At 46.3% G+C, this 15,078-nt stretch overlaps 1 protein-coding gene across 1 annotated transcript; it reads left to right on the plus strand.

Moving 5' to 3' along the window:
- The first annotated feature begins 2,858 nt into the window (after window positions 1-2,858).
- LOC140628434 (uncharacterized) lies at window positions 2,859-6,435 on the plus strand. Its single transcript, XM_072817797.1, has 3 exons — window positions 2,859-3,837; window positions 5,028-5,172; window positions 6,302-6,435. The coding sequence occupies exons 1-2, from the start codon at window positions 2,859-2,861 to the stop codon at window positions 5,129-5,131; spliced, it is 1,083 nt and encodes a 360-aa protein (XP_072673898.1). The 3' UTR covers window positions 5,132-5,172; window positions 6,302-6,435.
- Window positions 6,436-15,078: the final 8,643 nt, after the last annotated feature.

The following is a 15,078-nucleotide window of genomic DNA, read 5'->3' on the forward strand; positions in this document are numbered from 1 at the left end:
GATGTTGGTGTTCTATGACATTGTCTGTGTCCAAAAGGAAAATAAAACGGCTTAGTATGAGTTCCAGTCCAGCTCTGAAGGTCAGGGTCTGCTTCTTTTATTTTTTTTTCTTTTTTTTTTTCTTTTTTAACTTGTAACCCTTTCTCCCAGCTAGATTGTGATATGCCACCAGAGGTGACGGCCCTTGCTTCTCCATCCTTGGCACAGCCTTGCATGAGACATTATATGTAGGTGTTTAGAAAATACTTGCTGATTGATTAGAGATCATGAGTGCTGGTCTGGAACTTTCAGAGAGCCTCAACTCAGCCATTTACTTTGGGCCTGGTTAATTAACCTTCTGCTGTCAAGTTTCTCCTGAAGCTGCATATATAAAAAGTAGGCCTGTTTCAACTTCAGATTAAAGGTCAGGGATCTAGTTCTAGTCCTGGCTCCTCCGTTAAGTTGCACGACCGTGGGGAAGCTAGTCAGCTGCTCTAGGCCTAAGTTTCTCCATTTAAAAAAGAATGGACTTAGCTTCAATATCTAAAGGCCTTTCCAGCTCTGAAATTTTGGACAAATACGCATTTTCGGGATGCCTGGGTAGCTCAGTGGTTGAGCGCTGCCTTCAGCTCAGGGCATGATCCCGGTTCGGAGATTGAGTCCTGCATTGGGCTCCCTGGGAGGAGCCTGCTTCTCCTCTGTCTATCTCTCTGCCTCTCTCTGCGTGTCTGTCATGATTAAATAAATAAATAAATAAAATCTTAAAAAAAAAAAGAACATGCATTTTCTCTTGCATCTCTTCTACCTTTATGGGAAGTGCTAAAGGATACATGGCCCCACATCATTATAGAGAGGAGTAATTCACTCAACAAATGGTGCTGTAGGTGAGCTGTTTAAAATTAAAAATAACTGATACTTTAATCTTATACTATGTGTCAGTATTAATTCCAAATGGATTAAGGAATTAAATATAAACACTAAGAAAACCTCCAAAAAGAAGAAAATATAAAATTTATCTCTGGATGAGAAAAGATTTGCAAAATTATAATGATGTTAAAACCATGAAAATAGTATCAGATTTTATAATATCAAAATGAAAACCTACATATTTAGAAATATTAGCCAACTTAGAAGACAAAATAAAACTAAGAACATATTTTCAACAAATGGCTAATCCCCTAAATATAATCCATCTACCTATTTCACTTAAATCTTGACTAAAGTCAGGGTATGAACTGCCAGGGAGGAAGTGTGTAATTCCATTACCTGGGAACAATGGATTCCTCCAAAACCAAATTAAATTATTCTCTCTGAAGGTTGGAAAGACTAGTCAATAGCTTCTCTCCAATAGTTCAAGAATAGAAAGATGATTATTGATATAATAATACCTTACATGTATATAAAATATCATAGTATGAAAAAGGACATTTGCTTCTTAGAGCAACACTGTAAGATAGGTAATCATTACCCTAACTTCACAAATGATAAACTGAGGCATAGAAATGATAAGTAACTTTCCTAAGATCACATCAGTGGCTAAATGTTAAAACCAACTCTAGACCTGAGATTGGGATTCTACCTCAGTTTTGCTCTCTTTATAGTGAAGATTACAAATTAGAGATTTTCTACATTGCCTTCCAGATTTAAATATCTTGTTTATTGATTCATGAGGGACACAGGCAGTGGGAGAAGCAGGCTCCCGGTGGGGAGCCGGATGCGGGACTGGATCCCAGGGCCCTGGGATCATACCCTGAGCCAAAGGCAGAGGCTCAATCGCTGAGTCACCCAGGCGTCCCTGCCTTCCAGATTTAAACCAATGACTTATGATAGCACCATGCTTTATTATTGAGGTGAGACAGGTGAAAAATAAAAACATCGAAATTTCATTGGGTGGATAAAAGGAAAAAAATCCCTCCTAACCTTGATAGGATTTATTGGTATTAAATGTCCAAATATTATTTCCTATTTTTTTTTCAAAAGACGTTTTTGGTAGTATAAAACTTTTTTTTAACAAAATGAGTATATAAATAGCAGCTAATTTCTCCATAGTTTTCAGAATTACTTACCCTTGAGTTCTTGATTAAGTGGATTTTGAAATCAATAAAAAGGGACTGTTGCCTCAGAAACATCCTATGAAGCCTGCCCTTTTAAAGTCGATCAGGCTTTATTTTTTTAAGATTTTATATATTTATTTATGAGAGAGAGAGAGAGAGAGAGAGGCAGAGACACAGGCAGAGGGAGAAGCAGGCTCCATGCAGGGAGCCCGATGTGGGACTCGATCCCGGGACTCCAGGATCACACCCTGGGCAGAAGGCAGCAGCGGTAAACCGCTGAGCCACCCGGGCTGCCCCAAAGTCTGTCAGGCTTATCAGCTCTTATGAGATGACCTGGTCCTTTAACAGTATCTCGTGTTCATTCTTTGAGGGCTGGAAGTGAATTTGTCAGGGTTCATTACATACTTTCTAACTCTTGTCACTAACCACTTCTTCAACACTCAGTTCTGACTGCATCCATGTCAATTTTGTCTAGTCTTTTCCAAGTAGCTTTAACCATGTTAAATTGTCCAACCTCTCTCTCTCCTCCGGAGGTTTTTACTACTGCTTAAGTCTGAGCTATACACCATTTTAATGACCCTGTCCCTACATGCATTAGCCACTACCAGGTGGAAATCGGGAAACACCTTGCAATGCTTGTGGCCCAAGGCGTCTCCAACCAAAAAACTTATTTTGTAAAAATAAAAGGACTGCAGTTGCGTGGCCCTAAAAGCCGTGGAGGGCCTAAGGCCTCGAAGCACAAGATGGTGACCAGGAGCAGGCCGGAGGCCAAGGGCCTAGGCCCTTCATTGGCGGCTGAGCACGTCAGTCCCTGCTTGTCGACGAATGAGCGCGCGCCCATTGTTGACGCGCCAGGCCCCGCCCCCCGCCGCAGCCTCGCAGAATCCCGGCCGCGCGGTCCGCTGTCCCCCGAGGGGAGGCCTGGGCGGGCCGCTCCTGACCTCCGCTCCCTTCCTTTCCCGTCGCGGACCTCCCCGGGCTCTGCCACAGACTGTCGTCCCCTCGGTGGGCGGCTCCTCGGCCGCCCGGCCCGCCCCGCTTCGGGCCGCGCTGCCCAGGGCCTCCGGTCTGCGGCGGCCCAGCCGACGGCCACCGTCTTCGCCCTCGGCGTCGCCTCCGCCCGGCCGACGCCCCAGCGAGGCGCTGCCCGGTGCCATGTCCGCCTCCGGAGACCCGGGCCAGGCCCCAGGAGGCCAGGATAGCCCCGTGGGCGCCGTGGGGGCGTGGGCCCCAGTGGCCGCAGGCGGTGGCGGCGGCGGCGGCGGCGGCGGCGGCGGCGGCAACGGGGTGGTCCTCGAGTCCGGGCCCCAGCAGGCGCAGGCGGCCGGAGTCGCCGGGTCGGCGGGAGGCGTCGGCATGGAGGTCGTGGGTCTCCATCTGGCCATCGACCCCGAGGGCGGCGGCGCCCACGCCGAGGAGGCCGAGGACGACTCGGACTTCGGGCCGGCGGACGAGGACGGGGAGGAGGCGCCGGAGGACGACCTGGACATCCTGGTGGACGCCCATCAGTTCCCCATGGTCAGTTTCCGTTTCATGTTCCTGGACTTGGTGCACTCGCTGCTGCACCGCATCAACTGCAACAACCATATCCTCGTGCGGCCCCGCGGCGGCGGCATGGTGGTCCCACCCCAGCCTCAGCTACGCGACAGCCTGGGCCAGCACCCCGTGCCCCTGGCTGCGCTGCCTACACCTGCAGCGGCCGCCGACGTCCACGAGTCCGAGGCCTCGTCCGAGGAGGAGGCCGACTGGGAGACGGCGGAGGAGCCGGACGAGGAGCCCGAGATGGGGCCGGCGGCCGCCGATGGTGAGGGGGGACCCGCGCGCTTCCTCCCGGCTGCGGGCGGCCCTGCGGGCGGAGGGTCGGTCGGGGCCCCCCCAACCCAAGCCCAGAGCCCCCCCCAAACCCAAGCCCAGGGCCCGAACAGGAGCCCCCTTCCCTAGCGACCTAAGGTTTGGAGAACGAAACTTGCGGCCCTCTGGCAGCCTCGGCCAAGAGACCCGAGGGCCGCGGGGGCAGCGCGCGAGCACTCAGGTCAACGTTGGCTCAGAGGGGAGGGGAGAGGGGGCGGGGCCAGGCGGAGGGTGGGGCTGGGGAGAGGGGGCGGGGCCATATGAAGGGCGGGGCCAGGGAGAGGGAGGGGCCGGCCAGGCGGAGGGCGGGGTCGGGGAGGGGGAGGGGCGGGCCAGGAGGGGGTGGGGCTGGGGAGAGGGGGCGGGGCCATATGAAGGGCGGGGCCAGGGAGAGGGAGGGGCCGGCCAGAAGGGGGCGGGGCCGGGCGGGGCCGGGGCCGGGCGGAGGGCGGGGCCAGATGGGGGCGGGGCCAGATGGAGGGAGAGGCCCAGGAGAGGGAGGGGCGGGCCAGGAGGGGGCGGGGCCAGGCGGAGGGAGGGGTGGGCCAGGCGGGGGCGGGGCCAGGCGGAGGGAGGGGTGGGCCAGGCGGGGGCGGGGCCAAGCGGAGGGCGGGGCTGCGGGAGGGGCGGGCCAGGCGGAGGGAGGGCCAGGCCGGGGAGGGGCCGGGCCTCGAGGGAAAGAGCCTGCCAATGGCACACCTCGTTTTTGTGCGTGGCTTTTAAAAATGTCAAGTCTTAGTTTGTCCCCATCGTGGTGAACTGATACGTGGTTGAGGAACTAATGAGCTTCACCATAGAATGTGTCGTGGGGGCAAAACATTTCTGACAAAAACTTAGAGAATGGGGCAGACCCTGATGATTCCAATCCCTTCTCCGAAGGGGCCAAAAATAGTCAGCAGCACAGGGTGGCAGGTGGACTGGAAAGAGTGTCACTGCGAAAGTAAGTGATACAGCGGCGCAACAGTGAGGGCCTTGGAGAGGCTGCATCAATGAGTAGGAAGCTTCCCAGCTGTTATTTTCAGAGTTACTGCTATCCTCCTGCTTCTCCTGCGGGTAGAGTACGGGATGTCACTATTCGCTATGCATCGGGTTGGTTTTTCCTGTGAATGTCTGCTCCAAAGTCTGTATTATTCTTCACCAAAGGGACAACTCCATACCAGTATGAAAACTCTGACAAAGAGGCCCAAGGCTCTGAGAGGGGGAAAGAAAAAGAGAAATTTGACAATAAACAAGACGGACCTAACTAGAAGGGATCCGGCCCAACAGAGAACAGGGCCAGAAAATCCAGGTATGGGTATAGCTTTGCACATCACCCGACCATTCCCGGCATTTACCTGTTACTGACGGTCTTCTTCTTTTTCAGTTCTCCTAGTAAATTAAGAAGTTTGCTTAAGATCAGTTTAAAAATTCAGTTTTAGCTGCTCAGAACATTAATAGAATACTAATGTATCTAGTAACAGAAATCACAGTATATTCTGAAATGTATTTCCGTGGCTGCTCATTCGTTCTTGTGAGGTCTTTTGTCCTCTACCTGTGAGACTACTAACGACCGGTAGATGTATCAGTAGCCGAGACCAATATTTGTTTAGAGAACAGTTACCGGAAGCAGCCGCGCAAGTGGCTGGGCTGTGCACTAATTGGACCTTCCTTACTTGGCCATGGAAATGTACTGCCTTGTGCTAACTAGGAGACGATGCCTTTGCCAATGTGATTACATACAAATAGCAAAAAGTCGAGAATTTCAAGTAGGACCACATTTAATGATTAATACCTAATATTCAGGTGTAGATTTTTGTATTTTATGTGAAAGTCTAAAGCAAGTTAGTCATAGTATGGTGATTACTTATCACTGAATTGGTAATGAAGTCTTGAGGTGTATCTTGTCTTTGAATATATTTAAATGATTAACTTTTTTTTTTTTTTTTTTTTTGCATTTCCACAGCTGTGTATTTCATTATCACAGCTTCTTTTTCATATGGTAGATATGGAAACCGAGGGTCTGGGAGAATAAGGGAGTAGCATTTGTGGAATGAGCATAGGCTTTTAAGGTGAAGAGATTTCCTTAAATCTCCGAATGGCCTCTCAAGGGTGGAGGGAAGCATTTACGGTGCTAGGCAAGAGGGAGACAAGGTTGGTAGGCTCACAAAATTGAAGCCATGGGTTGCACGAGCACCCTATACACAAGGGTACAGGTTACAAGAGTTAAATGTGTGGTACTCAACTTGAGATACAGCACACAAATGCAGCATGTACATAGAGCTATTTTCATAGGTTTAGAAAGTCACTGGTGCTGGTTAATGCTGTGGAACTGCTAATTTTCTCTCATTTCACCCTGCAGTTGGAAGAAATAGAAAGAAAATGAAGAAGCAAGAAACTGCTGTTCATTATTTTTAAGATTTTCTTTTCTTTTTTTTTAGAAGCCCGTGGGAATTTTATTAACACCAATTCGGCATTCCAAACTGCATCACCAAAAAGACTCCTCTCTTACTTGTGACTGGTATATTTGACAGCATTTGTTCTGGTTAAAAATAAATTTGTTTTAAATTAATAAGATGGAACATAAGCAGATTTTATTTAGATAGATTATCCTGACTCAAATCTTTTTCCTCTGTGTTTTGATCCACTTCACCTTCACTGACACGTATCGCCCTCCACCATGCGGTGCGCCTACTTTAAATGGTTTTATTACAGTCCAAAATAAGTTAAAATGTTAAGTGTAAAACAATTTCTGTAAGGAGAGAGATGTAGGTCAAGCCTTTAGAGCTACACTGTCTACTACGTTAGTGATTAGCCATACGTGGCTACTGAAATATGGCTAGTCTAATTTGAAGTGTGCTGTTAAGTATAAAACATTACATTTAAGTCACTGATGATTTTATACTGATTACATGTTAAAACAATAGTATAGGGCAGCCCGGTGCTGCAGCGGTTTAGCGCCGCCTGCAGCCCAGGGTGTGATCCTGGAGACCCTGGATCGAGTCCCACGTCAGGCTCTGCATGGAGCCTGCTTCTCCTTCTGCCTGTGTCTCTGCCTCTCTGTCTCTCATGAATAAATAAATAAATAAATAAATAAATAAATAAATAAATAAATAAAATCTTAAAAAAACAAATTCATTTTGCCTGTTTCCTCTTACTTTTGAATGTGGCCATTAGAAAATTTTAAATTACACATGTGACTTGCATTATATGTCTGTTAGCACTGCTCTAGAGCAGGGTTTTGAAGGAAACCTCATGGATGGCTGAGCCAGCCCAGAGGCCAGATGGGGCGGCTGCACCTGGGCCCAGATGCTGATTAGAGCAGTGGTTCTGGAAGTTCAGTTCCCACAGCAGCAGCAGCAGCAGCAGCACCCAGGAATTCTTAGGCTCTACCCAAGACCTACTGAATCAGAAACTCAGAGGGGAGGCCCAGCACTGTGTTTTAACCAGCCCTTCAGGGGATTCAGATGCAGCTAAGGGTCTCAGAAGCACTGGTTAAGAGCCACAGGGAAAGAAGCCAAGACTCACCAACGGTAGAACCAGCCTTGATTTACTAGCTTGGGGGTCGCAGGTAAAGTGAAGAGGATGGCAAAGCCTGGGCTGGGGTAGGGGTGGGGAGAGGCCCAAGGGCTGAGACACAGAAGGGGCTCAGATCAGCAGAAAGCTGCACAAGGGGAAAAGCTGGTGCCACAAGGATGCACAATGATCACCATGTGTTGATTGTGGATACAGATGTCTGGAGTAAAAAGCACACATAGGAGAGATGCTTACACATGTAGCATGTGTGACAGTATGCGTGGGAAAGGTAAATAACTCCTTTAGGATGGTGGTTACTTCTTGGGGAAGCAAAGGGAGGGGAATCCTCTTGGAGAAGACTCCACAGTGGCTCAACTATATTTGTAATGTTACATTTCTTAAGCTGGGTGGTGGGTACGTAGATGTTGATAGGGTATTCTAGTTCTGTGTAGATCTGAAATATTTCCTGATAAAAAAATGAAAAAAAAATAGAGGAAAGAGAGAGAATGGGCTTAATTTCTAGACTCTAAGGGGGAAAGAAGGTACAGTTGTACCTGAGCAGTGGATCAGAGAAGAGGAAAGGCCAGAGGGGAAGGGGCTTGAGAAGAGAGGGTCTCATTTCTGCATTTAGTTAAGGCCCCCCGGGGGGTACCCCTGGCAGCACTGTCTTCTCTCATATTCTGTGCTAGCACATTTCAGAAGCTAACTCACAATAGCATTATTGTTGAATTGATGTGGAATTCACTTAAAACCAACCATTTAAGGGCACCTGGGTGGCTCAGTGGTTGAGAGGCTGCCTTCAGCTCAGGTCGTGATCCCCAAAACTGGGATCGAGTCCCCGCATTGGGCTCCCCACATGGAGCCTGCTTCTCCCTCTGCCATGTCTCTGCCTCTCTCTCTGTGTCTTTCATGAATAAATAAATAAAATCTTCTAAAAAAAAAACAACCATTTAAGAGTGAGCGATTCACTGACATCACAATGTTGTGCAACCACCACCTCTTTAATTCCAAGACGTTTTCATCAGCCCCAAACTCTGTACCCATTAAGCAGCCACTCCCCATTTCCCCCTCTTCCAGCCCCTGGAAACCAGCAGTTTGTTTTCCAACTCTATGAATTTCCCTATTCGAAGGGCATCTGGGTGGCTCAGTAGGTTAAGCCTCTGCCTTCAGCTCAGGTCATGATCCCGGGGTCCTAGGATCGGTCCTAGGATGGAGCCCTGCATCGGGCTCACAGCTTAGCAGGGAGCCTGCTTCTCCCTCTCCCACTGCTGCTCCCCCTGTTTGTGCTCTCATGGTCTCTCTCACTGTCAAGTAAGTAAAATCTTAAAAAAAAGTTTCCCTATTCTGGACATTTCATAGAAGTGAAATCATACAAATGTGAACTTTTGAGTCTGGCTTCTTTCACTTGGCATCATGTTTTTGAGATGCATCCATGTAGTAACAGGTATCCGTACTTCATTCCTTTTTATGACTGAATAATATCTTAGTGTGTGTATGCACCACAATTTGTTTATCCTTCTGCTCGTAGACATTTACTTTGTCTCTGCCATCTGGCTGTGGTGAATAGTCTCGCTATGAACATGCCTGTTTGAGGATTTGTGCATTATTTATACATGTGTGTGGATCCCTCCTCCCCCCTTCCCTCACCCCCCAGGATGGTGAACTTCTGAATGATTGGGACTATAAAAGATTTGATCTTTCTTCCCCCTAAACCTTAGGCACTGATTTTTCAGTTAGTAGATACTCCACACTCAGGCCTCTTAAAGTGAAGTAAACCAAACACTTTGACGATCCTTTTTTTTTTCCTTATCACTAGTGTTGATGTTTTACAATGTATTATATGCTCCTTAAGGCTCCACCCATGTGGTGACACAGAGGCACGGACGCCTGGTTATCATCACCTAAACTGAAAGGCCAGGTCAACAGAGAGTTTTCCGTACAGTGCGATTTGAGGGCCTTCAAACTGGTTCTGGATGGTGTGTGTTGATGCTGTGCTCGTTGTACTATACTAGTGTTTTCAGACCCAAGCAAGAGGGACCCGCGTCCTGAGCTCCATGCTACAGAGGCCCCGCTTTGGTCCTCTTCCAGCCACCCCCTCCCTACAGGACTAGGATCCCAGCTCACGAGAAGGAGGGGTGTGCCCCTGCTAGCCTGTGCTCCTGGTACGTGGCGCCCCAGAATAGTCCCAAGCCTGTGGCCAGGGCCTGCGTGCTCCTCTTGGTGCTGTCCTCGGCAGGGCTGGCTGCACTGTGGGGGGGGGGGGGTGTGCTCCCAGGCCTAAGGGGGAGGGGGTTTTGTGCCTGAAACAGGGAACAGGGCTGGTCTAGGACACGGGGTGAGGGGGCAGCTCTTCCTACACCATCGGGGCAGGACATAGAAGAGTCTGAGAATTCTAAATCCTTTCAGGTCATTATGAACATACACTTGTCGTGGAAGGAGATAAACCATTCAATAAAACATGCTGTATTTGGTGATTTAAACATTTGAAATAGGGGATCCCTGGGTGGCTTAGTGGTTTAGCGCCTGCCTTTGCCCCAGGGCGCAATCCTGGAGTCCCGGGATCGAGTCCCGCATTGGGGTCCCTGCATGGAGCCTGCTTCTCCCTCTGCCTGGTCTCTGCCTCTCTCTGTGTGTGTCTATCGTAAATAAATAAATAAAATCTTAGAAAAAATAAACATTTGAAATATTTAGACAGGGTATGTAGATCCTCAACCAAACTCTCCTTCTGACCCCTCCAAATTTTACAAATATTATAGGCAAATCAGGCTAAATAGCGAATCTATCACTCCTTTCCCTACTTCACTCCATGTTACACTTTGTTACCTGCACACAATGGGGCCCTTTCCTTTTTTTTTTTTTTTTAAGATTTTATTTATTCATGAGAGACACAGAGAGAGAGGCTGTGACACAGGCAGAGGGAGAAGCAGGCTCCATGCAGGGAGCCTGATGTGGGACTCAATCCCAGGAGCCCCGCCCGGGTCATGCCCTGAGCCAAAGGCAGAGCTCAACCACTGAGCCACCCCGGCATCCCCAGGGCCCTTTCCTTTTGATAATGGTGTGTTCCAGCAGCCCATCTTGTTATAGGGCTCGGCTTTAGTCAGCCTGGGCCAGGCTGGAGTACAACTACTATCTTGCCCCCTCTATTCACCCCCATCTGCATTCTCTCTCCATTCATCTCTTTGCTCTCTTTTATGTATATAAAGCCTCCTCTTCAAAACCACTTTCTCCCCCATACAAATCCCCACCTGGAAGCCATCAGCTAGGTTAGGCACACCTGTGTGGAGGCCCTTTCTGCCCTGTATAATCTTTAAGTTTACTTTTTTTTTAAGATTTTATTTATTTATTCATGAGAGACACTGACAGAGAGAAGCAGAGACATAGGCAGAGGGAAAAGCAGGCTCCCGGTGGGGAGCCCGATGTGGGACTCGATTCCTGGACCCCAGGATCATGCCCTGAGCTGAAGGTAGATGCTCAACCGCTGAGCCACTTAGGCGACCCTAAAGTTTACTTTTTTTTTTTTTTTTTTTTTTTTTTTAGTAATCTCTATACCCAACATGGAGCTCGAACTGACAACCCCACGATCAAACTTTGCATGCTCTTCTGACTGAGCCAGCCAGGCACCCCTGCCCTGCACAATCTCTTAAGATTATTTTGCCCCTCTGACAACCCCCAGGTCTCAGTTGTCAAACCCTGTTTGATTTCCCTCCCTATGTGACAGACCAGACTACAAAACAGGTTCTGTTGTATTTGTTTTTCATATAGCAAAGATCAAAGAAGTTGAATACTTGTAAGAATGTGCCTCTGAGCATTAAAAAATAACCTCTTCATTTAAAAACAGAGCTGTTAGCTGTGTGAAAAAATTATTAATGGAGAGCCCTCAGAGTAAGAATAACCTAAGAGAAGTCCATACTGAGAAAAGAGAGAAGGGAGGTATAACAGCTAATCTACCAGGATCACCTGGGGAAAGGGCATCTACCTAAATAAACTATTCACTATTGGAATAAAAAGGAAATATATTCCATGCAATCAAAAACCTAGCATTATCAAAAAGACAAAGATACAATATCAAGAACAATAGATTTTTTTGCTTTTAAGATTTCTTTTATTTATTTGACACAGAGAGAGTACAGGCAGGGGTAGCAGGAGAAGGAGAGGGAGAAGTGGCCTCCCCACTGAGCAGAGAGCCTGATGCAGGACTCTATCCCAGGACCCTAAGATTACAACCTGGGCTGAAGGCAGATGTTTAATCAACTGAGCCACCCAGGCACCTGAGAATAATAGATGTTTTATAGAGAAAATGCAAAATCCAGCATATGGTCGTATAATGTCACAGTATACCATCACCAACACAACCAAGTAGCCACTGATTTTTTTTCAGTCCAACCACTCAGAACTTAAAAGGCACAGTTTATGTTTAGGCCTCCATTTCTGTTTAAGCAAAGTAGCCCCGAGGTGACAGAGGCAGACACAATGCAAGTGTGAAGACACTTCTGGGTCTCCTAAGAAAATGAGCTAGATACTGTCCAGGCATCCAAAGGAAGCTCTCAGTGTTTGGTGGTGTTTGGGGTATAGAATAAAGGGAACAACTTAAAGAAGAAAATTTAAGTTCCAGTGAATCTAGGCAAAATTCTAGGGTGCTTTCTGCCCCAGAGAGCCAGACTATTAACTGACTCTTTATTTTTTAAAAAGATTTTATTTATTTATTCATGAGAGACAGAGAGAGAGAGGGGCAGAGGGAGAAGCAGGCTTCCCATGGGGAGCCCGATATAAGACTCAATCAGAGGACCCTGGGATCACCACCTGAGCCAATGGCAGATGCTCAACCACTGAGCCACCCAGGTGCCCCTAACCAACTAACTCTTAAGGTAAAGATGTCTCCATCTCTACTCCTCTGCCTGGAAGTTCTTAATGGAGGCAACGCTACAAAAGAAAAAAACTGTGTGACAGGATGGGAAGGAAGGAGTCAAAAATTGCTTAGCTACATGCTCCTTCCCCTCACAGCTGACCATCCCTCTCATCCTGACTATTTTTCTCCCATTCACACTTTTGGTCTCCTCTCTTCTCTGTGGCTAGGGGTGAGTGGTTTGCTCAGGAGGTGGGGGCTGTCCAGCCTAGTAACTTGTTTTTTAAAAGTTTTTATTCAAATTCTAGTTAGTTAACATGCAGTGTAATTTTAATTTCAGATGCACAGTATAGTGATTCAACACTTCCATATAATACCAGCACTCATCATAACAAGTGAACTCCTTAATCCCCATCATCTATTTAACCCATCTCCCAGCCACCTTCCCTCTGGTGCCCATCAGTTCATTCTCTATAGTTAAGAGTCCATCAGTTTGCCTCTCTCTCTCTTTTTCCCTTTGCTCATTTGTTTTGTTTCTTAAATTCCACATATGAGTGAAATCATATGGCATTTGTCTTTCTCAGACTGACATTACTAAGTATAATACTCTCTAGCTCCATCCATGTCATTGCAAATGGCAAGATTTCATTCTTTCTCATGGCTGAATAATATTCCTGTGTGTGTGTGTGTGTGTGTGTGTGTGTGTACACATATATATACACCACATTTTCTTTATCCATTCATTAGTCAATGGACACTTGGGATGTTTCCATAATTTCAGCCTAGTAACTTTTGAGGTGTGTGCCTCTGCAAATAAGGGCAAGGAGATATTGATTTAATCACTTAAAGCTTCCAGTTAGCAGAAAGCTAATTGTTATATGGCTTCAGGATTGCAGTTTTGCTTTTGCCTAAAGCCTCGTGAAGCCAAGGCTACTGAGGGGAAAGGACTAGAAGCGTGGCTGCATGGAGTTGTCTACCCTTAGGCTGGAGCCTGGGGCTAAGACAGATCTCCAGTGGCCAGACTTCCTTCATGGTGCTGACCTTGCTGTCTACCTCATTGAAAGTACAGTTTTTGGCATCTTTAAAACATTGAATTTCATCAGGTCTTAGGTGCTTCACCAATAGGATATATATGACACATAGTACATTTCTGGGCCAATCGAAATGATCAACATGGCATTGAGGCAAGAGGCCAAACACTAGTGGACTAATTATCAGAACACAATAATGTCCAAGAAAGATTATGCCTCATAGGAAGGTGCTCACCGCTGCTAGACCTGGAACAGGTTAACATGGAGCAAGTGCAGAGAACTCTGTATCATTGCTCTGTGTGTTGCTATTACCCAAGTGGCAAGCACTGGGGGCCCCTAGGGATATGAGTAAGGTGTTTCAATGGGTAAGTGGGCTTCTGGGGAACCGGTTTTACAAAGCTTGGAGTAGCAATCAAAGAGTAAAATATTTAACTAAGCTCATAAAACCTAAAAGATAATCCTGATGCCAAAGCTTCTGGACTTTTCCATCAAAAATACTTTATTTAGTCAAGGAAAATGACAACCACTTAGTAACTGCAAGGCAACATTTTTGCTTTCCTCTCTTCTAAAGCATGCTGTCCAAAGATCAAGATTTTGTAGGTAAGTCTACAATGGTGCATCCAGTATCATGTCCCATCCCTGAGAGCAGAGACCTCATAGGCCATGAGGATAATTCAAATAAAAATAAGATGTGAAGGCATATATGTAGGCAGTCAAGACCTAAGCAGGTTTTTAAAAAAATAAACATTAATGGTGATGGTTATTCCGGAAAGACCAAACAAGCCTTAACAAAGTCAAGACTGAAATTATATCAAGTATCTTTTTTGACAAAAACTAGAAATCAATAATAGGAGAACAATGGGAAAATTCACAAATACATGGAAATTTAACAATGCCTTCCTGACCACTTAATGAATAAAAGAACTCAAAGAAAAATGAAATAATTTCTTGAGCAAATAAAGTAGAAACACAACATACTACAACTTACACAACGCAGCAAAAACAATTTTAAGAGGAGAGTTACAGTGATAAGTGCCTACATTAATAAAAAAGAAATATCTCAAACATCTTTTTTTTTTTTATCTCAAACATCCTTACATTACACCTCAAGGAACTAAAAAAAGAACAAATTAAGCCCAAAGTTAGCAGAAGGAAGGCATAAAACCAGACACATAGACCAATAGAACAGAATTGAGGCCCCAGAAATAAGCCCACGTATATATGGTCAACTAATATATTTTTTAAGATTTTATTTATTCATGAGAAACACAGAGAGGCAGAGACACAGGCAGAGGGAAAAGCAGGCTCCCCGGGGGGAGCCTGACATGGGACCCAATCCCAGGACCCCAGGATCACAACCTGAGCCAAAGGCAGACACTCAACCACTGAGTGACCCAGGCACCCCAGGTCAACTAATATTTGACAAGGGAGCCAAGAATACTCAAAGGGGAAAAAATAATCTCTTTAATAAATGATGTTGGGGAAACTAGTTAGCCACATGCAGAAGAATGAAATTGGACCCCTACCTTATACCACTCACAAAAATTAACTTAAAGGAATTAAAGACTTAAATGTAAAACCTGAAACCATGGAACTCCTAGAAGAAAAGTTTCTCTATGATGAGCTCCTTAACATGGGTCTTGACAAAGATTTTTTTAATATGATGCCAAAAACACAGGCAACAAAAGCAAAAATGGACAAGTGAGACTACATCAAGCAAAAAAGCTTCTGCACAGCCAAAGAAATAATCAACAAAATTAAAAGTCAACCTATGGAATGGTAGAAAATATTTGCAAATCATATACCTGATAAGGGTTAATATCCAAAA

The sequence above is a fragment of the Canis lupus genome, chromosome X (genome assembly GCF_048164855.1).
Source record: "Canis lupus baileyi chromosome X, mCanLup2.hap1, whole genome shotgun sequence".
Taxonomy (NCBI): Eukaryota; Metazoa; Chordata; class Mammalia; order Carnivora; family Canidae; genus Canis; species Canis lupus.